We start from the raw sequence: 24,921 nt of genomic DNA, 5'->3' as shown, positions 1-24,921 counted from the left end.
CAGCCTCCGGAGCTGCTGGGATTATAGGAGAGCACCACTGTGCCCGACCTCATGACAATTTTTATCAACAAATTTCTGCCTATGAATTTTATCACCTAGGAGTTAGCAATAGTTTTCTACACCCTATAACAAATGACCACAAACTCAGCAATATAAAACACACTTGTGCTATCTCACAATTGCCACAGGTCAAGAGTTTGGGCAGATTTGGATGGGGACTCTGCTCTGGGTTTCACAGGACTGGGACTAGGATTTCATCTGTGGGCTTTGGGGCCCACTTTAGAGTGAAAATGGCTTTTGAAGGAATTCATTTCTTTCTGGTGCTGAGGATTTAACCCAGAGGCACTCTACCAATGAGTTCCATCCCCAGCTCTTTTTATTTTATTTTGAGACAGACTTGCTAAAATTGTTGAGGCTGGCCTCAAACTTATGATCCTCCTGCATCAGCCTCCCAAGTCACTGGATTACAAGTATACACCACTGCACCAACAAAGAAATTCACTTTTTTGAAGCTGTATTATTCTTGGTGGATTTGTAACTGAATGCAATGGTTCTCTTCTAGGTGTGACATGACCAAAAGATAAAAGAAGAAAATCAGCAGAGTTATCTGCAAAGCAATGCTCCAAGAAAGGAAGCAAGGAAATTTTATTTGGGAGCCTATACATATTCATATAGAGAGGCAGTTAAATTATCTTAAAATAAAAACAACTTTATTTGCCAAAAGACAAAAAGAAAATTATATTACTTTTTTTTTCTCAAATAATTAAATGGAATACTGGTTATCCTTCAGGTTCACATTATAACCAAACCCAAGCAGAGGCTGCCTCACCCCCAGTTGCCCCATTTTACACAAGGGAGTAATGCCAGACAGAACTCAGCAGGATGGCTTTCTCGCCCCTCACTTCCCCACTCAAGGCACTGTAGGAAGGGAAAATTCCACCCCAGTCCAACACTCTGAGTCACCTACTGCAGGCATCCTGCAACAGTTACATTGACCTGGACTCACAGACACTGCTGGGTGAAGAAGTGGAAGCACAGCAGCTTAAACCTTGAAGCTGCCACATTGAACTTTCCTCAGCTGGGCCTGATCAGGGTGAAGATGCTGGATTTCCTACTTTCAGAAGAGGCCAGAGGGAGGCAGAACATAGAGGGCGGGGGATCATGCCCAGGAAACATGTTCATCCATAGAGTGCATAATTCTCTTTCTGTACATATCTTATCCCCACTTCAACAGTTGCCAAAAGCTCAGTCCTTGTCCCTGATGCTGACCCAATAACAAGGACACAGTTTTGAGAAAAAAGGAGATTTATTACTTTGCTAGCAAAGGAGAAACACAGGGAACTCCTGTCTCAAAGACTGTGATTCTGCCCATTTTCAGAAATAGGAGGCTTTTATAGAGATAATTCAGAGAAAATGAGATTATGAAGGAGAGATCAGGAAAGAGAAGATCAGGGAGAATAAGATCAGGGAGGAGAAGGTTAGGGAAAAGAAGATCAGGGAGGAGAAGATCAGAGAGAAGATCAGGAGGAGAATAAGGAAAAGATTAGAGAAGATCAGGGAAAAGATTAGGAAAAAGAAAAAACAACTTGTAAGTTTCAAAGCCACAAGGAATATAGTCAAAGCATCAAGGGAACCTCTGTTACACAGCTGCAAGGAATGGGCCAAGCCATTCTGTAGAGATAGAGGAGCCTCCCTGAGGGGGATCAGGGGTCTTCCTGGAAAGGACAGAGCATATATGTTGGCCATGCCCACCCAGGTCAGCCAACACCAGGAACCCCTTCCTCTCATGACCAACCTGGCAATTACAGGACACTAGGGCTAGAGTTCCTAGCCTATCTTTTGGCCAATAACAATGTTTTTCAGAACAAAAATATTTTGGATCATAAAAATCTAGGATTAGTGTTCTGCTGTTGAACACTATCAGCAATGTTACAACAAAATAAAAAAGGAAGCAGAGGGAGAAGATGAAGACCCAAATATGATTTGTTTTACTGGGAAACTCAAGCAAAGCCCTTGCAATTCCAATATAAAGAAAAATGAAGCTAAGGCACTCACATCTACCAGGCTTTCAACCCACTTCCAGCTCTGGCCTCATCTGAAGCAGTTGCTCAGGCAGCTTTCAGGCACTATTCCCTGGTTCTGTCAAGAAAAGATTTCTTCCACCTTTGTGGGAAAAGCTGCCGGTTGGAATAGCTAGAAGGGTTTCCTGACCAGCAGATGGCTCACTCCTCACCAAGAGGAGATCAGTGTTTCTAACATTGCAGTTTCAAGTTCCCTCAGGCTGCAGGGCAAATCCTTCAAGAACAAAGGCAAAATATCAATATGAGATGAACAAAAACAAAAATAAAACCCCCTCTATCATTTCAGTTGAGCCAACCTGCCTTCCTTGCAATAACAACAAAAATCGCTCTGGCTTTATCACCCTTCTCTGCTCAATGTCTAGGTTGTCAGGTTCTGCTGGACTCTCGCTTAGTTTTGGCTATTCCCTTCTTTGCCTGAAGCAAAAGAGCCAATGCCAAAAATTTCTTTTTCTTCCCCACCTCCTGTTTGGTAAACCAAATAATCAATAAAACAATCATTTGGAATTTCTCATTACTGCTGAGATTTAACTAGTTCCCCAAAGAAAAATATTTCTTCCTTGTACAACAGTCCCCAGTTGCAGTGGAAGATCATACTCCACACATGGGTTAACTATTGCCATTAAATGCAGACCACAGGAAAACAAGAAAGTTTAGCTAGGTGTGGTGGTCACTCACGCCTGTAACCTCAGCAATTAGGAGGCTGAGGTAGGAAGGAGGATTAGGAGTTCAAAGCCAGCCTCAGCAATTTAGAGAGGCCCTAAGCAATTCAGCCAGACCCTGTCTCTAAATAAAACACAAAAAGAGCTGGGGATGTGGCTCAGTGGTTGAGTGCCTCTGGGTTTCATCTCTGCTACCAATAAGTAAATAATAAGTATATAAACAGTTGAGCAAAAATCTAAACATTCAACTGGGGTCAGTGCTAGTATATGTGTTGGGTCCTATTTTTCTTTTCCTCATACTCACGGACCTGGAATGTTCATACCTGGTTTCACAGGAAGAGGCTCAGGGCCAGTTTGGATCTACCGTGTTGCTGAAAGCTCAGTCCTTGTCCCTGATGTTGACACAACAATGACAACAATGAGGACACGGTTTTGAGAAAAAGGAAAAAGGTTTATTGCTTAATTAGCAAAGGAAAAACACAGGGACTCCTATCCCAAAAGCTGATTCTGCCATTAGCAGGAACTGGAGGCTTTTAAAGAGGTGACTCAAAGGCTACATTCCAACTCCGAAGGAGTTGTAATTCACTTGTTAATTTGGGAGATAGTAATTTCCGAGATCTGCTGCCATTCCCAAAGTCTGAATTATTTCATTCTTAAAGTGGGTGTGTGTGCTCAGGGACAGATAACTCAGCCTAGGATGGGGAAGAAAGGTAATCCTGTTTCCTTTGGGATTAGGGAGGAGGAGATTAGGGAGGGGCTGGGAGAGAGGAAGAGAAAGAAACAGGTCTGTTTTAAAAATACGTTACAGTGGCAGAGCAGTCAGAGTTATATTCAAAGCACAATATGGACCACTGTTACAATAGAGCACGTTTTGAAAGGTTGAAGTGGCAGAGAAGAACACTTACAAATAGCTTCCGGGCAAGATCAGTTCAATATTAATAATGCTCCAAGTTGATTCTAGGAACCTAAAAGAAAAAGAGGGGCTCTGTCATTAGAGGAGGTCCCAGAGAGGGGACTCTGACTCAGGACAAGTGGGGTCCTTGGCATACAAGAATGAAAAAAATTTCAGTGCACCCCAGTCAGAGACACAAATTTATTTATGAAAGCAGATAGATATTCAAGGGAGAATGCAAGGCATCTTCAGAAGGAGAAACAGCAACTCATTGGTCTGGGGTGTTAATATTTATAGAGGGGCAATAGCTAAGGGCTGAACTACAGAAGACAGAGCCATTACACAATTTCACACCAGTTTTTCTAGCACTAGCTTACTGTCCTTGTATCCTGTTACTTTTTGCAGGCAAGGACCTGGGCCAAGGGCATGGGTGGGTTGCCCAAGTGTTTCTTGTTTTGCATTTCAAATGTTCATGGGTGTTTCCTGCATTCCAGAAGTTCTTGGGTGCTCTCTTTCTCACTCTCCTCCCCGCATCCCCAAACCTCCAGTACTGGGGATTGAACCCAGGGGTACTTTACCACCAAGCTGCATCCCCAGTCCTTTTTATTTTTTTTATTTGGAGACAGGGTCTCACTAAGTTGTTGAGGGTCTCCTTAAATTATTGAGGCTGACCTCAAATTTGCCATTCTTCTGTTACCAAAAATTTGCTCCTTGTCCCTAATGCCAATATAATAATGAGACATGGTTTTTGAGAAGAAAGGAAAAAGAAATTTTATTGCTTTGTTAGCAAAGGAAAAACACAGGGACTTCTGTCTTCAGAGTCTGTCTCCCATCAGTGGGAACAGAGGGTTTTGGGAGGTGATTCAAAGGGTACATTCTAGGTGTGCCCTAATAGGGGTCATAATTCACTTGTTAATTTGGGAGATTTCTTAAATCTTCTGGATCCAACTCCCAAAACCTGAATTATTTCATTCCTGAGATAGATGTGTGCTCAAGGATTGATAACTGGGTTTAGGATGGGGAAGAAGGGTAATCCGGTTTCCTCCAAGATTAGGGACGGAAAAAAATGTCCATTTTAAAATAAGCATGAAGTGGACCATTACACTCCTTCCTGTCTCAACAGTCACAAGAACGTACCACCTGTCCATTTAGGTGCTTCTCCTTTGAGACTCAGTAGTAGCACTGCAAAAAATAAAACAAGGAGAAGAAAAAACACTTTCACTTATTTTCCAATGCACTTTGGAATAAAATCTAAATGCTTCATTATGCATTAAAATTGTACTTAAAAACCAGCTGCAGTGGCACAGCCTGTAATCCCAGCAGTTTGAGAGGTTGAGGCAGGGGAATCACATATTTGAAGCCAGCTTTAGCAATTTAGCAAGGCTGTATGCAACCTAGTGAGGACTTGTCTCAAAATAAAAAAGGGCTGGGGATGTAACTCAGTGGTTAAATACCCTTGGGTTCAACCCCTGATTTAAAAAAAAAGAAAAAAAAAAGAGAGAGAGATGGTACTTAAAGCCATACCTGTTCTTGCATTAACCTACTTTAAAGCACTAAGCTACTTCCCAACCCTTTGTTTTGAAACAGGGTCTTGCTAAAATTGCCCTGACTGGCCTTGAACTTGTGTTTCTTCTGCCTTAGCCTCTGAAGTAGCTGAGATTGTATGCATTTATCATCACACCTGGCTGCATTTGCCCACTACTTTTGACATCTTCTTTTGCCTGTCTCCATCATAATAAAGATGCTGCAGCCTTTGTTTTCTTTCTTTTTCTTTTTCTTCAGCTTAGAGTTGCAGTACATTTCCTTTCCTGGAAAGGCTCTTTGCTTAGCTGGCTCTTTAAAGGTTCCATCTGAAAAATCGCACACTCCTGGGAAACTTTCCTTCACCACTCAACCGCATCTTGGTTATTCTCCATCACAGCTCTGATCTATCTTCGCAGCATAAATCACATTTGTCAGTGGATTCCATGACATAATTTTGTGTCATGGCTTGGAATGTAATTGTTAAATGCATCATTATACTTGGCTATTTGTAACACATGCTATTTTATTAGTTTGTGTTCAACTTCAAGGCAGAGCCCTGCTGAATAATTCACGTTAACTCCCATCGTGGTTCAGTTCAGTGTATGGTTTAACTTTGCTCAAATTTGCTTTTTTTTTCTTTAGTTGTTCATGGACACAATACCTTTATTTTATTTATTTACTTATTTTTATGTGGTGCTGAGAATTGAACCCAGTGCCTCAGACGTGCTAGGCAAGCGCTCTACCACTGAGCTACCACCCCAGCCCTCAGATCTTTTTTTTGAAAAACATCAACAGGTACAAGGATAAAGGTGGGTACACAAGAGCAAGAGAGGATGTAGCTAAGCAGAGTGAATTTAGAGAAAAGTCAGGCTAGAAGGAAATGAGAGAAGTCAATATTAGAAGATAGCTATCTTAAGGTACTAAAAGTCTGCACCTCCTCACAAAACATCTGACTACCCTTTCAGAAATGTTTCGTGGGGAAAAAACAAAACAAAACTCCTGCAAGCAGACATCAGCCGACGCCCCGCCTTCCGTGAGCCCCACCTACTCCTCATCCTCACTCCCACCTTGAACCGGCCGCTGGCGAGTGATGTCATGACGTCGTGCGTGGCCACGGCAGCGGCGCAGGGGGCGGTCCCGAGGCGCTGGAGAAGGAAGTGGTAGGGTGGTTGCTCCCTTTGCGCCCACCGCAGTCTCTGGGCGCGCTGAGGGGCGGCTGTCACCAAGGCTGCCTCGCGCTCTTCTTCTACTCCCCTCCATGTGCCCTGGCGCCGCTGCTCCCCTTCCTCAGGCCGCCGCTCGCGCTGGGGTCTATGGAAGTAATGGAAGCACCTCTCAACCTGGTAAGTGGCTCATAGGATTGCGTCCACCGTGGGTGCCTTTGCCTCAGGCGTCGGGTACAGTCCCCGGAGTGCGGGCAGACCCTTGAGGCCAGGGGGCTGTCTTGGCAGGGACAGTCGCAGAGGTTGAGGGGTGCAGGCAGGCCCTCAGTTCACAGAGGCTCCGGGCGAGCCGCCTCAGAGTTTGCCCACCTCCTAGAAGCTCCCGCTGACTCCGGCGCCCTCTGTCGCAGGGCCCCGGGCGAGGGGGCTGCCGCCTACTGGGGATGCCCCCTCCTCTGCTGTGGCGGAGGAGATGCCTCCAAGCGCCACGTAGCAGCCTCCCTGAAGCCTGGGAGGTACTGGGGTTGGCTAGGGCAGAAATGGTGTGTAATGCTGATTGTAAGTTTCAAAACAGGGGGCCCGAGTCTAAGCTCCCCGACTTTGGAGAGGTGGAGTAAAACCCCTTAACTCTAGTTTTCCTTTTCACCTATTTATTGTATTCGTTCGGGTTCATAAATCTGTCTTCTCCCCGAATAAATTAGGGATAGCTGGGGAAAAAAACACGACCGTTCCTGTTTGTAGCTCAGTTTCATCACTTTAGGCGTCATAAAAGTATAAAAGCTGTTTGTTGTTCTCAGAAAAAGTACTGGTAGTCTAATGTCTTTTAGGCAATAAAAAACAGTTCTTTCCAGACTGGCCACTGCATCTGTGAGTTTTCTAATCTAGGGTACATATTGGACATAAAACTTAGAATACCTAAGGTTGCAGACAGGAAGAACTTTTTAGTCATGGGCTTGCAGTTCATTTGTGCTGGGGGAATTGGGAAAAAGAACTATGGAGGATTAATTTCTCACATTGGAACTCTCAATCCTACTGTGTTGGAAGAGCCTTGAACTGGTTCAAACTATATAGAGAAGCAATGGAGCCTGGTGGTTTAGGAAAATAGTTTCTGAAGCCAGACTGCTTGGATAAATTCTGACTTTGTTACTTAATTGCTGCCTAACCTGGGGCAAATTACTTGATCTCGCTCTGTTTCAGGTTTTTTGTTAGGGTTAAAGGAGGAAATAGGTGCAAAGCACTTAGTACTGCATCTGATATACAGTAGAGTATGAGTTAGCCATTATTATGAGACCATAAGCCCATAACTTAAAGTCTCACTTATACAGTTTTGAATTTGTTGAGCTTTAAAGCCTAAGTTTCTAACCCACAGCTATGGTTCAAAGTCATTGGTATCATCTAAAGTTATTATTCCAACTTAGCAGTGGCAGGTTAGCTGTTCTGAGGAAACTCTTCCAGTTTTATTACTTTGGCCCCTCTCCCGCCCCCTACCCCCTTTGTTGTTTACCCTTAAAAACTTTGGACTACCTTAGGGAGTTTTTTAAAGCCAGAAAACTGTCTTGTATCTTTCTTGTTTTAAGGTGACATATTTTGCAATGAAACTTGGGTGACTCAATACTGAAACTTAATAGGGGTATTATTAGAAATAACCAGCCATTTACAAAGTGCTTCAAAGTTCAAGTGTCCTTGCAAAATGACCATTGGTTCAGTTCCAGTTAGCTTCACTTTATTTGGCTGCAGTGTGCCACATAGTCTCAGTCAGCTGCTCTACAGGTGTGTCATGGCTTAGGAGAAGACTGAAACTGGTGATTGTGGTAGATAGAGCACAGGGTCGGAAAAATTAGTGGGGACGCGTAACCACTGAGCCATATCCCCAGTCCTTTTTTGTAATTTTATTTAGAGACAGTCATTCTAAGTTGCTAAGTTCTTTTTTTTTTTTTTTTTTAATATTTTATTTTTTTTTAGTATTTGGCGGACACAACATCTTTGTCTGTATGTGGTGCTGAGGATCGAACCCGGGCCGCACGCATGCCAGGCGAGCGCGCTACCGCTTGAGCCACATCCCCAGCCCCCTAAGTTGCTAAGTTCTGAGGCCAGCTTTAAACTAACGATTCTCCTGCCTCAGCCTCCCCGGCCACTGGGATTACAGGCATTTGTGTTATTTTTTGAAAATAATTTTATTTAAAAGATTAGCACGATTCCATAATCCATAAACTATGTGGCAAGTGGCAGGTTTGGCATCTTGAATTCTTAAATTATTTGAGATTTGAAAGATCTGATTTATGACCTAACTATTTATTGGAAGATAACAGTGGAATAGAGATTGATATTTACTTGAAGGGTTTTAAGTGAACCGGGATGTGGTGGCACACACCTATAATCCCATCAGCTCTGGAGGCTGAGGCGGGAGCATCGGCAATTCAAAGCCAGCCTCTGCAATTTAGTAAGGCCCTAAGCAATCTAGCAAAACCTTGTCTCAAAATAAAAAAAAATAATAGCAGGGCGTGGTGATGCACACCTGTAATCCCTGCTGCTGGGCTTGGGAGGTTGAGGCAGGAGGATTGGGAGTTAAAAGCCAGTTAAAAGCTAAGCAACTCAGAGCTGTCTCTAAATAGAATACAAAATAAGGCTCAGTGGTTGAGTGTCCCTGAGTTCCATCCCCAGTACCTCCCCAAAATAAAAAGGATGTGGCTCGGTGGTTAAGTGCCCCTGGGTTCAGTCTCTGGTACCGAACAAAACAAAAAATTGTGTTACTAAGTACAATTGAAAGGCCTCTATCAAAATTTTGCTAAAGACATTCTAGTATTGTCCAAGTTCATTGTATAAGGACTTATTACAGGATTATCATTACATGGATTTATAATCATGTGTCCTCAGGGATCCTTGAGGTTTAGTAGGAACTTTTTCCCAGTTTTACAGATGAACCTACATTGAGAGAAATTAAGTAATTACTTAGGTATTGACCTAATATATTATATTATTGGGTACTGACTAAAATATGGATCAAACTCATTTTGATATGACCTTTTTTAGCAATGTTTCTCTATTAATGTTCTCATTTTCATTTCATCTTGGCCCTTATCTATATTGAACTGTAGATCCTATGTCAGCAATTATTGCCTCTGCTGTAGTATTGATTCTTTTCTGTTAGTTTTACAGTAAGGGCCCTAAGGCTTATTTCTCACAATGAAATTTTTTAAGGTATGGAAAAATTTGAAATAGTCATTCCATTGTTTAACTAGAACAAGCTGGGAGTGGTGGTGCATACCTGTAATCCAGTAGCTTGGTCCGCTGAGGCAGGAGGATCACATGTTTGTCACCAGCCTTTGCAATTTAGTGATACTCTGTCTCAACGTTAAAAAGAAAAATATCTGGGGGTAGTTCAGTGATAGACTACCCCTGGTTCTATCAATACCCCAGTATTGCCAAAACAAGGAAAAAAAGGTAATTGGTACAGATAATGCATCTTTCCTCCCAAAGTTGTTAAAAAGAAAAATAAAAGAAATTTTACTTCCATTGAAGAAAAAGTTTGAATAGGTTTGTTTCATCTGGTTATTATTATTTTTTCCCCAGAGAGTTTCCTTTCCGTTCTATCAATATGGAAAGATTGTAACATAAAATTTCTTAGTGTCTATTTAGGCATTTCATTTCATACATTTAATTTTGGTAGTGTGAGCTGGTAACAGATGTTAAAACTTAATGTGAGATAAATGGTGCAAAGCACATTACTGTAATCCAAGCAATTTGAGAGGCTGAGGTTTCTTGGGCTAGGCTTGATAATTTAGGGAGACCTCGTCTTAAAATTTTACAAAATTGGGGAAAAGGACTGGTAGAGAGTTTTTAGTTTTCCAGTACCGGAAAAAATTTATATGAGATCATTTCTAGTTTTTAGGTTTGTTTACTGCCAGTTTGGGAGATGATGTCAGGTTTTAATTTACATATGACCGTTGGTCATGATTTACTCACCTGTGCTACAAAGGCAGGTCAAAATGTTTTCTATGTGTTTGTCTCTAAGCTTTGGGGGAATGTTTCTTGAATAACCAAGCTTCCCTCCAGAGTAGTCAGTTCTCTCTTTATTTGACGTAAATGAATCCACTTGCTTTTGAGGTTCTAATCCAAGAAAAATAATTATGTTGGTCCAAGGAGGAATAGCCTTGTATTTACCTGGAGTCTTTGTGACTGTCATATTATATGCAGTGAAAATTTTAAGGTAAAGGGGGCTGTTTGAATCCTTTCCTTGTTGCCCTGAAAATTCTAGGGAAAATTAATCTCCTGTCACAAGTGAGGCAGGGCTTAATGGAAGCACTCTAGGAAAAGGCAGTGGAGCACTAAAATATATCCAGCAATTACTAAGTGATGAGACTGTCATTATGTATATTATTTATCTTGTCTTCCTAATAGCTATATGAGGTATTTCATATTTTACAGATGAAAACATTGAAATTCAGAGTGGATAGTGATTGTGAGATTGAAACCACCACTCCTGACTTGAGTATCTTAAATGTAATTTTTTATTATGCTGAGTAGTCCATTCACTGCTTATTGGTTGTAGATAATGCTTGGTAGTTGTCTATAGGTGACTCTATTGATTAAGAAAGGAAGGGGAAGTGAATGACTCCCAATAGACGACCCTACTATAAAGTCAGGAGTATGGTATATTTTCCTCTTCGGACTTTTTGGCATTTTGTTTCTTTTCATTTGTGTATACAACTTTCCCCTAAATGAACTAATAAATTGAAAGTTATAGAAGATAATACTGTTTTTCTTTGGGTAAGAGTGCAGTGTGTAATGTGTATTTTGAAAGTGGCCTATAGTCAGGTGCACATTCTTGTAAATCCTAGTAACTTGGGATGCTAAGGTAGGAAAATTCTAGGTTCTAGACCAGCCTCAGCAATTTAGTGAGACCCTATCTCAAAATTAAAAAAGATAGCAAAAAGAGTTGGGGTTGTAGCTCAGTGGTTAAGTGCTCCTGGGTCCAATCCCCAGTTCCAAAAACAAAGCCTGTAGAGGTAGAAAGAAAGTATTTGTTAGTGAGATCAGCCACTTAGTAACAGGTTATATTTGCCAGGTTTTTGTTGGTTGCAAATGATGAAAACCCATTTGAAATCAGCTTAAGCCAAAAGAGATGATTTATTGGACTCTAAACAAAGGAACAGGAAAAGCAGGGGTATAGAACATATAGAACATATAGCAGGTCTAAGAACATAGGGAGCTTCAGATTCAGACAGGATTCTCTGACTCTTTAGGCTGACGGCTTCACTTCTTTTTACAGACCTGTTTCCACCTGTGTTTCCAAGTTTCTTAATGTCACATTAGTTACAACCTCTTGAGACATTATTAACATAGTATCTGATTCTAAGATTGAAATCTGGGGGCTGGGGATATAGCTCAGTTGGTAGAGTGCTTGCGTCTCATGCACAAGACCCTGGGTTCAATCTCTAGCACCACATAAAACAAACAACAACAAAAATCTGGATGGGATTCTTTAGGTGTCTAGAGGACAAGGCAACATGAGTATTGTAACATAGGAGTCATGGGTTATAAAAAATTTTATAATTTTTACTTTGAAATAACAAAAATTTATAGATGTACTACTTTTCCTTTCCTTTCTTTCTTTCTTTCTTTTTTTTTTTTTTTGAGATGGGGTCTTTCTACATTGCTGAGACTGGGATTACAGTCCTGCCTCAGCGGGGATTACAGGTTTGCATCATTACACCTGGCTAGACTTAACTACTTTTAATGGCTTGATTCTATTAAGAATAGTATTTAAGGAGAACTGTTTTAAAATGGGAGGGAAATCTTTAATGATTCTTTTAAAAATAAGAAAATTACTACCAAAATAGGTTTCCTGCCATATCTTTAGTTATTAAAAAAATGTACTTTAATGTAGTCTGCTCAACTATGTTGTCACTCTTTTGGGGAGGGGGTACAGGGGATTGAACCCAGTGATGTTTTCCATGGAGCCACATCCCCGGTCTTTTAAAAATATTTTATTTAGAGACAGGATTTCCCTGAGTTGCTTTGGGCCTCGCTAAATTGCTGAGGCTGGCTTTGAACTCAGACTCCTCCTGCCTCATTCTCTTGCACTGTTGGGATTACACGTGTGCACCACATCACCCAGATGTTTTTATTTATTTATTTATTTTTTTCCATTTTGATTACTGGGGATTAACTTCGGGGACTCAACCACCGAGCCACATCCCTAGCCCTGTTTTGTAATTTTATTTAGAGACAGGGTCTCACTGATTTACGGAGTGCCTCACCATTGCTGAGGCTGGCTCTGAATTTGTGATCCTCCTGCTTCAGCCTCCCCAACCTCTGGGATTATAGGAGTGTACAACCATGTCTGGCTTATTTTTTAACTCCCCCCCCCCCCCCAAGTTTTGAAACATGATTCTCTTAAATTGCTTAGGGCCTCTCTAAATTTTGGAGGCTGATCCCAAACTTGTGCCCCTCCTGCCTCAGCCTGCCAAGTTGCTGCGATTATAGGTGTGTCCCACTGTTTATTGTCAACTTCTTGGTGATAAAAAACTCCACTTTCATTGTTTATCATGGTACTTAGTATAACAAACCATGTAGGGGTTGCTAATTAGTTTAATTTTCACAATAACTCATTGTATAGATAAGAAAATTGAGGCAGATAGTTAAAGCCAAGCTCGTGTCTATAAAAGTGTTCAAGCTGGAACCTGGGCTCTACCCTGTCTGCACTTGGTAGATGTTTAATAAGAATTTAATAGCAACTATACTTAAAAAAAAAGGAATTTGCTGAGGTGTGAAATAACCTAAATAGGTGAGTGTGTTTATTAGAATATGTTATATCTGATACTATAGTGAGAGGTAAATCCTGAATGGGCAGAGTTGGAGATTAGAGTTTTCCGTGGGGAAGTTTTAGGGAAGATGGGAGAGCTATGAAGTCCTGACTTCACCTATTGGGAACTTTTTGTTCTTGCTCAGAAGTTCAAGTAACCATTTATTTTGTCATCAGAGCTTAAAGTTTAATTAGGGAGCCGCACAAAAATCCATAGCACGAGGTAGAAAGTGATTGAGTCCACAAAGGCACAAAGATCATAGAGACAGTACTAGAGTACAGTAATCTCAAATAGCATCTTGTTTTTGCCTCGTAAAATGTGTCTGTGAGCCAGCAGCTATAAACCTAGCTATACCTTTGTAAAATCTCAAGCCTTATTCCAAACCTAATGACCCAGAATTTGCATCTTCACCTAGTGCTCACGATTTGAATTCACTTTAAAACTTCAGGACCATGGATCTGGTCCAAATCCATCATTTTACAGGTCAGCAAATGGGCCCTGAAGGTTGGAATAAATTAACTGGTTCAGTGGGAGAGCAAGAATTTGATACCAGAGCCCCTGATTCTTGGTAGGGATAGGTCTACACTGTGCCACTCCTTGTTATGAGGGTCTGTGGGATTTCAAGGAAAAGCCTTACAATACTATCAGAATATATTCATTAGAGAAATAATGTTAATCATAACTGCTTGTGTCTACTGGTTTTCTTCATTATGTATATTCTCTTTTCCCCAGAGCCTGTCATTTTTAGGTACCTGAAAACATGTGTTCTGACATATTTTTTGCTTAGTCTGACTCTGGTTAAAATTCATACAATAGCCAGACATGATGGCACATGCCTGTAATCTCAGCAATTCAGGAGGCATAGGCAGGAGGATCACAAGTTTGAGGCCAGCCTTAGCAACTTAGTGAGGCCCTAAACAAATTAGCAAGGCCCTGTCTCAGAATTTTAAAAGGACTGGGAGATGTGGCTCAGTGGTAAAGTGCTTCTGGGTTTAATCCTTAGTACCATGAAAATATATAAATAAAAGGCCAGTATTGCTTATTTAATCTGTTTACCTTTACATTTGGGGATACTTAAGTTATTTGCTTATAGAATTTTGTAGTTTGTCTTTGTTCTTTTGGTGAGTTGTATCTAATTTAAAAAAAAAATCACTTTAATACTAGGTTTTGGTATCATAGTGCCTCAAGTGTACACATTTTTTCTTTACCTTTTTAAATGGTCCCAGGGATTGAACCCAGGGATGCTTTAGCACTGAACTACATCCCCAGTTCTTTTTATTTTGAGATAGCATCTCATTAAGTTGCTGAGGCTGACCTTGAGCTTGTTATTCTCCTGCCTCAGCCTCCTAAGGAGCTAGGATTATAGGCAAATACCACCATGCCCAGCAGATTTCTCATTTTTGAGACAAATAGCAGCTTTATGTTGACAGGGAAGAATGAATTGATAATAATAAAAGTTAAATTTTACCATATGATAAGTGGTTTTCTGAATAGCTTTTTTAAAATTTTTTAAAATTCATATATGACGACAGAACGCATTATAGTTTTTGTTACACTTATAGAGCAGTTTTTCATATCTCTGGTTGTATACAAAGTGTATTCACACCAGTTTGTGTCTTCATACATGTACTTTGGATAATAATGACCATCACATTCCACCATCATTTGTAACCCCATGCCTCCTCCCTTCCCCTCTCCAATCCCTCTGCCCTATCTAGAGTTCGTCTATACCTCCCTACTCCCTCTTCCTACTCTAAGACTAGTGGAATTGTCTATGAAATAACTCTTATTTTGAAAGAAGTTTTAAAAATTTAAAAAATACATTTTGAGTAACAGATTATAATTGTGACTCTTTCTAGTTAACCTCAGGAGTGGAAGAATGTGGGTCATTGAAGTGCCTGGTATTAACTGGAAGAGGGTTTATTTAGATGCAGTAGTTTTAGGTTCTATCTACTCTTTTCATAGATCCTGGTATAGATACAGCTTTAATGATGATTTGAGGTGTGACAACAAACAGTATCATTTATCTTGTTAAAAAGATAAAAAGGTTGTTAAAAGGTTGGTTTGTTTTGGGGGAAGTTGCTTGTGATGGAACCCAGAGCCTTACAGTAAGTAGGTGTTCCACCTCAACCTCTGTTGTTGTTTTCTAAAATCATTTTTTGTACTTAATAGTAATTTATAGATGTTTGTCTTCTAGGCTCATCAGCAGAGCAGACGAGCAGACCGTTTATTAGCTGCAGGGAAATACGAAGAGGCTATTTCTTGTCACAAGAAGGCTGCGGGTAAGTTGTCTTTTTAAGAAATACTGATTGTAAAAATGAAGAGCAATTTATTTTTCCCAGTATCTCTGACCACTTTATTTAGAATGAAAATCACAACAGTTGTGTTTTTTGTCCTGCATATGCATGTTAGACACTGCTGATCACCAAGAAAATTAGCTTAAGAGTATTTTTCAAATATCATGGATTTCCCAGCTTCTCCTAAACCACTCTTCTGTCTGAAACATGAAGATGGCATAAATGGCACCCTGGTATATAGTTCTTTAGGAACATAGCTGTGTTCCTAAAGACTTAGGAGCCAATTGCAAGAAGTCTGCCAATTCATAGTAGATATTGTTTAAAGGAGTCTAGGTTTCAAACACTTGACATTTGTGCTGCAGGATGAGCACATGGCAGGTACCACATAAATCTGTATATTTTTATGGTGAGTTTTATGGGGGTTTTGTACAACATTAACTCTTGTGAATTCAGTATTGTTAAATCTTTCCTAAACCATATTTTGTTATCCATTGGATTATTAAATTTTAGTCACTACAAAAGCAACATATTGTTTAACTGTTTAAGTCATGTTACATATGAGTTCCATAAGCACACATCCGTAATCCCAGCAATTTGTTAAACTTGGGGAGGAGGGTTGCAAGTTCTGGGCCAGCCTCAGCAACATAGCAAGGCCCTAAGCAACTTCAACCCTGTTTCAAAATAAAAACTGAGAAGGCACTGGGGATGTAGCTCAGTGGTTGAGATGCTTCTGGGTTCACTTCCCAGTACCAAAACAACAACAACAAAACCAAAAAATCCAGCTAACTGAATAAATAAAGGGAAAAAAACTTGCATTCATCCTAACCTGATATTTGAATAATTGAAACTGCTATAGGGCTTCAAATACCACCCTGACCTAGTCTAAATTCTGTGACATTCTTAGGTTAAAAAAGATGATAGCCTGTTCAATCATATTAGCTTTAATCATGGAGATAGAACTTAATGTGATTAGTAAATCCAACTCCGCTGATTTGGAGTTTCGACTTGGTTTTATGGCCCAGTGGTAACACACTCCTCTGGCATGTGTGAGGCACTGGGTTCGATCCTTAGCACCACATAAAAATAAACAAAATGCAGGTATTGTGTCCACCTACAATTAAAAAATATCAAAGAAAACAGCCATGAGTTGTGTTTTAGAGTTGCAAAATTGATATGTTGGAATGAGCTCATTGTTTTCTAAATTGACTTATTCACAACAGGTTTTTTTGTTTATTTTGGTACCTGGGATTGAAGTTGCCTATGAACCACTGAGCCACATCCCCATCCCTTTTTATATTTTGAGATAGGGTCTCCTTGAGTTGCTTAGGGCTTCACTAAGTTGCTGGGGCTGGCTTTGAACTTGTGAGCCTCCTGCCTCAGCCTCCCCAGTCTCTGGGATTATAGGCATGCACTAACATGCCTGGCTGGAAGAAGTAATAGGTTCCTCAGATTTTCTTAGTTCCTGTCCCCATCATTTCTTAATATCTACTTTAAATATTTGCCTTGTTTCATATTTGGAGGAAGCAGTTTAATTAGAATTGTTAGTTTTTTTTCCTGAGATACATATTCTTTTCCCAAATTTCTCTTGGTGAGCATTTGTTCCTGTTTTGAATTTTTGGAGGAAATCTATCACTATGCAATCAGATTGAAAGTTTTTTTTTTTTTCCCCTTCTAAAATAACTTAAAAATGCCAAATAGAAAACAGGCATGTGGCACATGCTTATAATCCCAGTGACTTGGGAGGCTGAGTTGAGGATTGCAAATTCAAAGCCAGCCTCAGCAATAAGGGAGGCCCTAATAAATTAACAAGGCCCTGTCTCAAAATTAAAAATAAAAAGGCTAGGGATGTGCCTCAATGGTTAAGTGCCCCAGTTTTCAATATCTTATACCCCATGTGGCCCTCGCCTCCAGTGCCTAGTTGAGATTTATTTTTATTTTTTTTTATTACTTAATTACTTGGGACTTAACCCAGGGGCACTTCATCACTTGGCTATATCATTAGCCATTGTTTGATTTGAGACAGGATCTCAGAGTTGCTTAGGGCCTTATACTGAATTGCTGAGGCTAACTTTGAACTCTTGATTCTCCTGCCTCAGCCTCCCTAACTGGTGGGATTATAGGTATGCACCGCTGCATTATACTGTTTTAAGACTCTACAAAGGGAGGCATTTCCTTAGTTTTGCAAAAGCTATTCTATTTGTTAAAGAAAGTAGATAAAACAGCTGGTGCTGTGGCACGCAGCTGTAATTCCAGCAGCTCAGGAGGCTGAGACTGGAGGATTGCGAGTTCAAAGCCAGCCTCAGCAAAAGTGAGGCCCTAAGCAACTCAGCAAGGCCTTGTCTCTAAATAAAATAAAAATAAGAGCTGGGGAATGTGGTTCAGTAGTTATAAGTGCCCTTTGGTTTGATACCTGGTACCAAAAAAGGAAGTGGATAAAGCAAAGTGTAGTTCAGACAAGGAGATAAAATGTATGCAGGTAGATGGGAATAACTAAGAAAATTCATCCACAGTGAATCCGAACAGTAGCAGAGCAGATAGAACTTCTCAACGGATTTAAATGTTAACGAAGAAAAATACACAAGCTATGCAAAATTAGTATAGGAACAAAGGACGAGAACAAAGTGAAGAAAAAATGTAAATTTGGCAAATATGGCTGGATCAAAACTATAATCACCTGTTTTTTCCTTGGACAAGGAATGTCTAATTAATTTGCATCTCAGGAATGGTAGAACCTAGCAGACATTTCTAAGTGTGAAATCGGAAAATCATTAAAATATACAAATAAAGATCAGGCAGAAAGCAGTGCCTTGTATCTGCAGAAGGGGGAAAAGGGACTTAATGTAGGGATGAGGCATACCAAAAAGTTTATAGTGAACAAAATATAGGAACTAATAGATCCATTATTAATGTTATTTATACCCCACCTTGTTCCAAAAAATATTTAAAATGTCTCACAGAGAAACAACGAAATACAGAATGTAAGTAAAAATAAGTAAATGAAGAAATCCATAGAAGCACAAAATGGAAAACAGACTGAGATTATAAACCTCAAAATGTACCATGAGTTTGAATATTTATAGAACTTACGATTAGTTCTTTATGTTGTTTTTGACATTGACAAAATTCCTGAGAAAATCGATTTAGAAGGAGGAAAGGTTAATTTTTGCTTAAAAATTTCAGAGATTTCAGTCCATGGTCATTCAGACCCATCTTTTTTGGCCTTCAGTGAGGCAGAACTTAATGGTAGGGAGTGTGTAGTAAAGCAAATTGCTCATCTCATGGCCTTGAGAAGCAGAGGGAGAGGAAGGAGCTGGGGCCAGTATCCCCCTCAAGGGCATGCCCTCCATGGCCTAACTTCCTTCCGTGACACACCCCCTTCCACAGAGTTTGTTACCTCCCTCCCCATAGTGCCATCAGTTGGGGATCAAACCATCAACACATGAGCCTTCAAGGGGGCATTCAATTCTAAACCATAATATTCTGCTGCCGGCCCCCAGAAGCTTATGTCCATCTCGTGATACAAAATGCATTTATTCTATCATAAAGAGTCCCCAAAGTCTTAACAGTTCCGTTATTACTCAATTGTCCAAATCCAAAGTCTACTAGAGAGACTCAAGACAAACTTGGTTGTGAGCCACTGGAATATTTAACAAGTTACAGACTTGTAATGTACAGTGGCATAGGATAGACATTCCCATTCCAAATGGGAGGAATAGGACCACAGAAAGAAGGAAGGGATTGGACCAAATCAAGACAGAAACCCAGCAGGGCAAATACTAAGTTCTGTAGCTTCATGTGCTGCATTGGGACACAGTGATATGTGAACTCCAAAGGGTTTAGGCAGCCCTGTTCCTGGTTTTGCCGTCTGTAGTGCATGTGGCCACTCACTCTGGCTGGCTCTGCTCTCTGCCTGTGACTTCCCTTGGCAGTCATTCTACATTCCTGGCATCTCTGACTTCCGGGGTCTGTCTCCATTGCAGCTTTAGCTTCACTCTTACAGATTCACACATTGCCTTCTAAGGGGCTACTTGGTGGCGGCTGTGACTGCCACATGCTGATTGAAGTCTTGATGGGAGCGCCCCTGATCCCATGTCATAACTCCTGTATTCTTCATGCTTGCAAAAGCACCATTGTATGGATGACAAGGTCTGCTACCAGCTGGAGCAGTAGCTGGCCTGCTTCGACCACAGCTATGGCAGACTCTGATTCCTTTGAAAGATGAACGCAAAGAAAACAATTCCCTGGCTCTGTGGGAGTAGGGCTCCCCCACTGCCTTGAAATTTCTTCCACCAGGTTAATTAGTTCATCTCTTTCAAATTCAGCCTCACATTATCTTGGCATACATAAAATGTAGACTAGTTCTTTTCCAGAATGTAACATGAATGGCCTCTAGTACAGTTCTTAATAGGCTCCTTATTTCTGTTTGAAACCTCATGAGCTTGGCCTTTAGTTTACACATTCTTATCAGCATTCTGGTCTTCTGAGTTCCCACCAGAATTGCACATTAAGCTCTGTTTACAACATTGTAAGCTTCTGTAGTCAACATCTGTAAACCATGACACCTCCTCCATCCCAATTTCAAAGATTTCTCAGCCATGATTAGGTATAGTCATAGCAAAGACTTTGCTGCTTTTTGTTACCAATTTTCTGTGGTAGGTTTTCATAACTGAGAAATTCAACTTGAAAGGAGGAAAGGTTTGTTGGGTTCATGGTTTCAGTTACTGTTTTATTGGCCCTGTTGTTTTGGGCCTGTGGCAAGGGAGAACATCATGGTGAAATATGTGGTAGAGCAAAGCTGCTCACTTCATGGTAATGGAAAGCAGAGAGGGGAGGGGGATGGGGGCACATATGCCTTTCACGTCAAATCCTGAGTCACCCAATTTCCTTTAACTAAGCCCTACCCCTTAAAGATTCCAACAACTTCCCATGGTGCCAATAGCTGGGGAACAAGCCTTCAACACTTGAGCTTTCTGGGGCATTTAAGACTCAAAACATAACAGACTCCTAGCAGTCAACCAAAAAAGGAAAAGTAAGGATTTACTTCAAATTAAGTCACCCAGAGTTTGAGTCTGAGATCAGAGAGTTGTGGTTATTGTTATTTTTGGTACCTGGGATTGAACCTGGGGTACTTAACCACTGAGCAACATCCCTAGCCCTTTTTTATTATTAGACATGGCCTTGCTGAGTTGCTTAGGGCCTCGCTAAGTTGATGAGGCTGGCTGTGGACTTGAGATCCTCCTGCCTCAGACTCCAGAGCTGCTGGGATTATAGATGCTTTTCACTGCACCTGGTCTGAAAGGTTTTGTTAGGGTAGCTGGAGCAAATATCCATGAGACATACATCTGATTGAGTTCAAGCAAAGGTTTATTGACAGAGAATATCTACTAGGCTGCCCTTCTGCAAGGTGCACAGCCTGCTGGAAAAGATCGTCTTTTAAATATATAGTCAGGTACAATGGAGTAGTTAAAAAAAACCCTGTGGTTGTTATTTGGTGCCTTTGCTATGGTTTTGGTAGTTAGGGAGTCTTTGGGGATGGGCCTAACAGGAAGGTCATGCCTGGGTGGGCAGGTGCTAATTTTCAAAATGGGAGTTATTTTGGCCTAAGTACCTAACAGGTTCTTGTTAATTTTTTTTAAGTACTGAGAATTGAACCCAGCCAGGGATGCTTTACCACTGAACTATATCCCCAGCTATTTTTATATTTTTTTGAGACAAACTAAGTTGTCCAGGCTTGCCTCAGCTTCCTTACCTGCCTGGTTCTTATTACTTTTTAATCCTCTCTAAACATTATTTTTCAAATGAAATCATCTTCAGGTCTTTAATTGTAAAATCTGTAGTGTTTCTGTTTTTGTTTAATGGTGGGGATCAAATGTAGGTCTCCACATGCTAGGCAAGAACTCTACCACTCAGCCACATCCCCAGCCCTTCTATAGGGATTTTAAAGCATAGAAACCTGCCAGTTATGGTATCGAATACCTGTAATCCCAGAGACTGGGGAAGCTGAGGCAGGGGGATCACAAGTTCCAGGCCAATCACAGCAATTTAGCAAGACACTATCTCAAAATATAAAGGGCTATGGTGGAGGAGCTCTCACCCCTGTTTAGTCATTGGGATCATTCACCAGTATTGTAGCAAAAAAAACGTTCCAAAATCTAATCATAGCATTACTGCTTGTAAGATCATTTTTTTTTTCTGTGTGAGAAATATCAAAACTTCTTTTACCTGGTAATTATAGGATGATACTCATATATTAATGTTCCTTTTTTTTTTTTGGGCAAGCATATCTTTCTGATGCTATGAAGCTGACCAAGTCTGAGCAGGTAAGACATGTTCTTAATGTTTACAGCAAAATTTTAAAAAGATTTTTTTTTAATGGAGACTCGAATTGTGTGTAAAATAAAGCATTTTACCCCTCTTTAAGTGCTATATCAAAAATGTGTAAAATGTGCAAACTAAGTGAACTGCTGATGTCATGGTATGCAGAAAACAACTTTCTCCCGACCTTCCCCCAACCTCATTCCTGTTCTTTTAAGCATGCAGAAACTTGCATCCTGTTAGTAGCTCATATTTGACCATCGTTGGGCTGTTTGTTTTAGTGCCTGGGATTGAACCCAGGGGCATTTAACCACTAAGCCATATCCCCAGCTCTTTTTATTTTTTATTTAGAGACAGGGTCTTGCTAAGTTGTTTATGCCTCCCTAATTGCTGTGGCTGGTTTTGAACTTGTGGTCCTCCTGCCTCAGGCTCCTGAGCTGCTGGGATTGCAGGTGTGCGCCACCATGCCTGGATCCAATTGGATAAAACTGCTTGTTGAAGATTTTTTAAATATAAAGTCTCCCATTTGTCTGTTCTTGAATTCTTAGACAATTCTTTTTTTCTTTATTTTTTACTTCCTTCCTCCCTGTACTGGTGATTGAACCTAGGGGTTGCTCTACCTATGGACCACATCCTTCCAGCCCTTTTTATTTATTTTTATTTTGTGACCAGGGTCTGGTTAAGTTTCCCAAGTTGGCTTTAAACTTTTGATCTTCCTAAGCCTCCCAAATGGTTGGATTACAGGCTTCTTGTACCACTGTGTCCCCTGCCTTATGTTAAACAGTTCTTAACTTCAAAATTTGTTTCACCAGTGACTTTTATTTTCTATGCTAGGGGAAGGCTTGTTGAGGTTTAAAAAATACCTTTATCCAAAGATTCTTTTTTGTTTTTTTTTTAAACAGTGGTCTGAGTTGAATTCAGGGCCTTAAAAACACTAGACAGGTGCTCTACCATTGAGCTACATCACCAGCCCTATTTTAAATGTTGAGACAGGGTCTTGGTAAGTTCCCCAGGCTCGCCTTGAATTTGTGATTCTCCTGCCTTAGCCTCCTAAGTAGCAGGGGTTATAGACATGTGCCACCAAACCTGGCTTCTGATTTCTTGATTGTAAAATGTCAGGTACCTAGGAAGTACTTAGTACGTGTATGTCTAACTGAAATAAGGAGATAATTTCTGAGAGGGATATCAGTAGCAGGGAAAACCCACTTGACTCTTAACACTGAATCATAGGATATTTAACATTGTGTCTTTGATATTATAGAACCTGCTATTGGTATCTGCCTGCATTGAGCTTTCTAAATCTCTGTTAACAGGAAGACTTTTCTTTTTGGTTACTATAGAACTGAGGTCTAAAGAGAAAAGATTTCTAATTTTAAGCTGATTACAAATGGCATGGCATTGCAGATGGTAGAAGTGTAAGGCACCGTCAGAAAAAGTCTGAAGTATTTATTGAGATTAGGATTTTGACTTAATGGTACTTTCAATCAAGTAAAAAAATACACCTTTCTCTAATTTATGTTATTTTGATATTGAATCTTTACTGAATTGCAAACATAAAAATTTTGAGTGTTAAGTCAGAAAGGCTCTTGGAATAGCATATATTAACAGTAAAAAGCTTCCAATATTAAATTCTGCAAATTATACTTTTCCTTTTGTGAAACAGGCTCATTTATCACTGGAATTACAAAGGGATAGCCACATGAAACAGCTCCTCCTCATCCAGGAGAGGTGGAAAAGGGCAAAGCGTGAAGAACGATCAAAAGCTCAGAACACAGACAAGGACGTAGCTACCCATCTTCAGGCATCTCACAAACCCTCTGCTGAGGAAGCAGAGGGCCAGAGTCCCCTTCTATCTCAGAAGTACAGCCCTTCTACAGAGAAACACCTCCCTGAAATTCAGGGAGTTTTTGACAGGGATCCAGACACACTACTATTTTTACTTCAGCAAAAGAGTGAGCCAACAGAGCCATGTATTGGAAGCAAAGCCCCGAAGGATGATAAAACAATTATTGAGGAGCAGGCAACCAAAATTGCAGATTTGAAGAGGCATGTGGAGTTCCTTGTGGCTGAGAATGAAAGATTAAGGAAAGAAAATAAACAACTAAAGGCTGAAAAAGCCAGACTTCTAAAAGGTCCAGTAGATAAGGAGCTGGATGTGGATGCTGATTTTGTAGAAAAGTCGGAGTTATGGAGCTTGCCACCACATTCAGACACTGCTACAGCTTCTTCATCCTGGCAGAAATTTGCAGCAAATACTGGGAAAGCCAAGGATATTCCAATACCCAATCTTCCTCCCTTGGATTTTCCATCTCCAGAACTTCCACTTATGGAGCTATCTGAGGATTTTCTGAAAGGACTTATGAATAATTAAAATGGAAGGCTTTTGGAGAGATCAGAAGAAATTCAGCAACACAGTTAATCCAGAAAAGAAGAAAAAATAAAAAAGGGAAAACCACATACAAGGGTAATTCCAGATGTGCTTTACCATCTGGCTGACTGGCAGGAGCAGCATTGCCAGGATGTGGGAAACAGTCACTGTGAAATATATTGCATATCTGATCTACCCACTCGAGCTAATGGTTCCCACCTGGCAGACAGTAAACTCTTGGAGGTTCACTTTCTCCTGATACAAACCAAATGGCTACCTGGAATAATTTTCTCAAGCACCAGTTATTTTTCTTCAGGGTTAAAATGTATAAAAAAAAAAGTGTGTTATGTATAATTAATCTATAATGCCATAAATGATAATGTAAAACCTAAATAATATGGTGGCCTGAGGGGCTGCCTTGTATTTGAAACATGCTTTCTATCATGCATTGACTGTATGCATTTTGTTATGCACATTTTGTTTAAGTAAGGTGTATAGGATACACACCTTTCTAGATGAAACTATATGTGCCACATTTTGCACTAATAACATAATGATAACCTCAAGACTATCAGGAGAAATATTTAAATTTCCATTTTATGAAGGAAGGAACCAAATTATTAGTTATGCTTTTTTAAAAGATTACCAGTTTACATAATTAATCAGGGTGCATTTTAAGTTCTAACTTTGTTTGTTATATAATGCATCACTTAAAAATAATAAGGAATGATCCTTTGTTTTTAATGATGCATAAGTGGAAGTAATGCTAGTCGGCAGTATTTGATTTTAAGAAATCAATAAAGTAATTGTGTTTTA

The 24,921-nt window shown here is 40.2% G+C and overlaps 1 protein-coding gene across 2 annotated transcripts; it reads left to right on the top strand.

Moving 5' to 3' along the window:
- The first annotated feature begins 6,287 nt into the window (after positions 1–6,287).
- On the top strand, positions 6,288–24,921 carry Nrbf2 (nuclear receptor binding factor 2). 2 transcript variants are annotated; one of them, XM_046419645.2, is made up of 4 exons: positions 6,288–6,499; positions 15,323–15,407; positions 21,702–21,742; positions 23,401–24,921. In XM_046419645.2, the coding sequence occupies exons 1-4, from the start codon at positions 6,470–6,472 to the stop codon at positions 24,106–24,108; spliced, it is 864 nt and encodes a 287-aa protein (XP_046275601.1). In that variant the 5' UTR covers positions 6,288–6,469; the 3' UTR covers positions 24,109–24,921. The 2 variants fall into 2 exon arrangements, with proteins under 2 accessions (XP_046275601.1, XP_046275602.1); XM_046419646.2 differs by lacking the exon at positions 15,323–15,407.

This window comes from Marmota monax, unplaced genomic scaffold, assembly GCF_021218885.2.
Source record: "Marmota monax isolate L192 unplaced genomic scaffold, Marmota_monax_Labrador192_F-V1.1 WCK01_AAM20220418_F8-fsc00019, whole genome shotgun sequence".
Taxonomy (NCBI): Eukaryota; Metazoa; Chordata; class Mammalia; order Rodentia; family Sciuridae; genus Marmota; species Marmota monax.
This window is presented reverse-complemented; position numbering and strand designations above follow the sequence as displayed.

Bases quoted from the DNA above. Each gene is read 5' to 3' on its own strand.
- Nrbf2 (XM_046419645.2), top strand. From the start codon at position 6,470: ATGGAAGTAATGGAAGCACCTCTCAACCTG. The intron at 6,500-15,322 runs GTAAGTGGCTCA...TTTGTCTTCTAG, and splicing joins TGGAAGCACCTCTCAACCTG to GCTCATCAGCAGAGCAGACG. The intron at 21,743-23,400 runs GTAAGACATGTT...TTTGTGAAACAG, and splicing joins AGCTGACCAAGTCTGAGCAG to GCTCATTTATCACTGGAATT.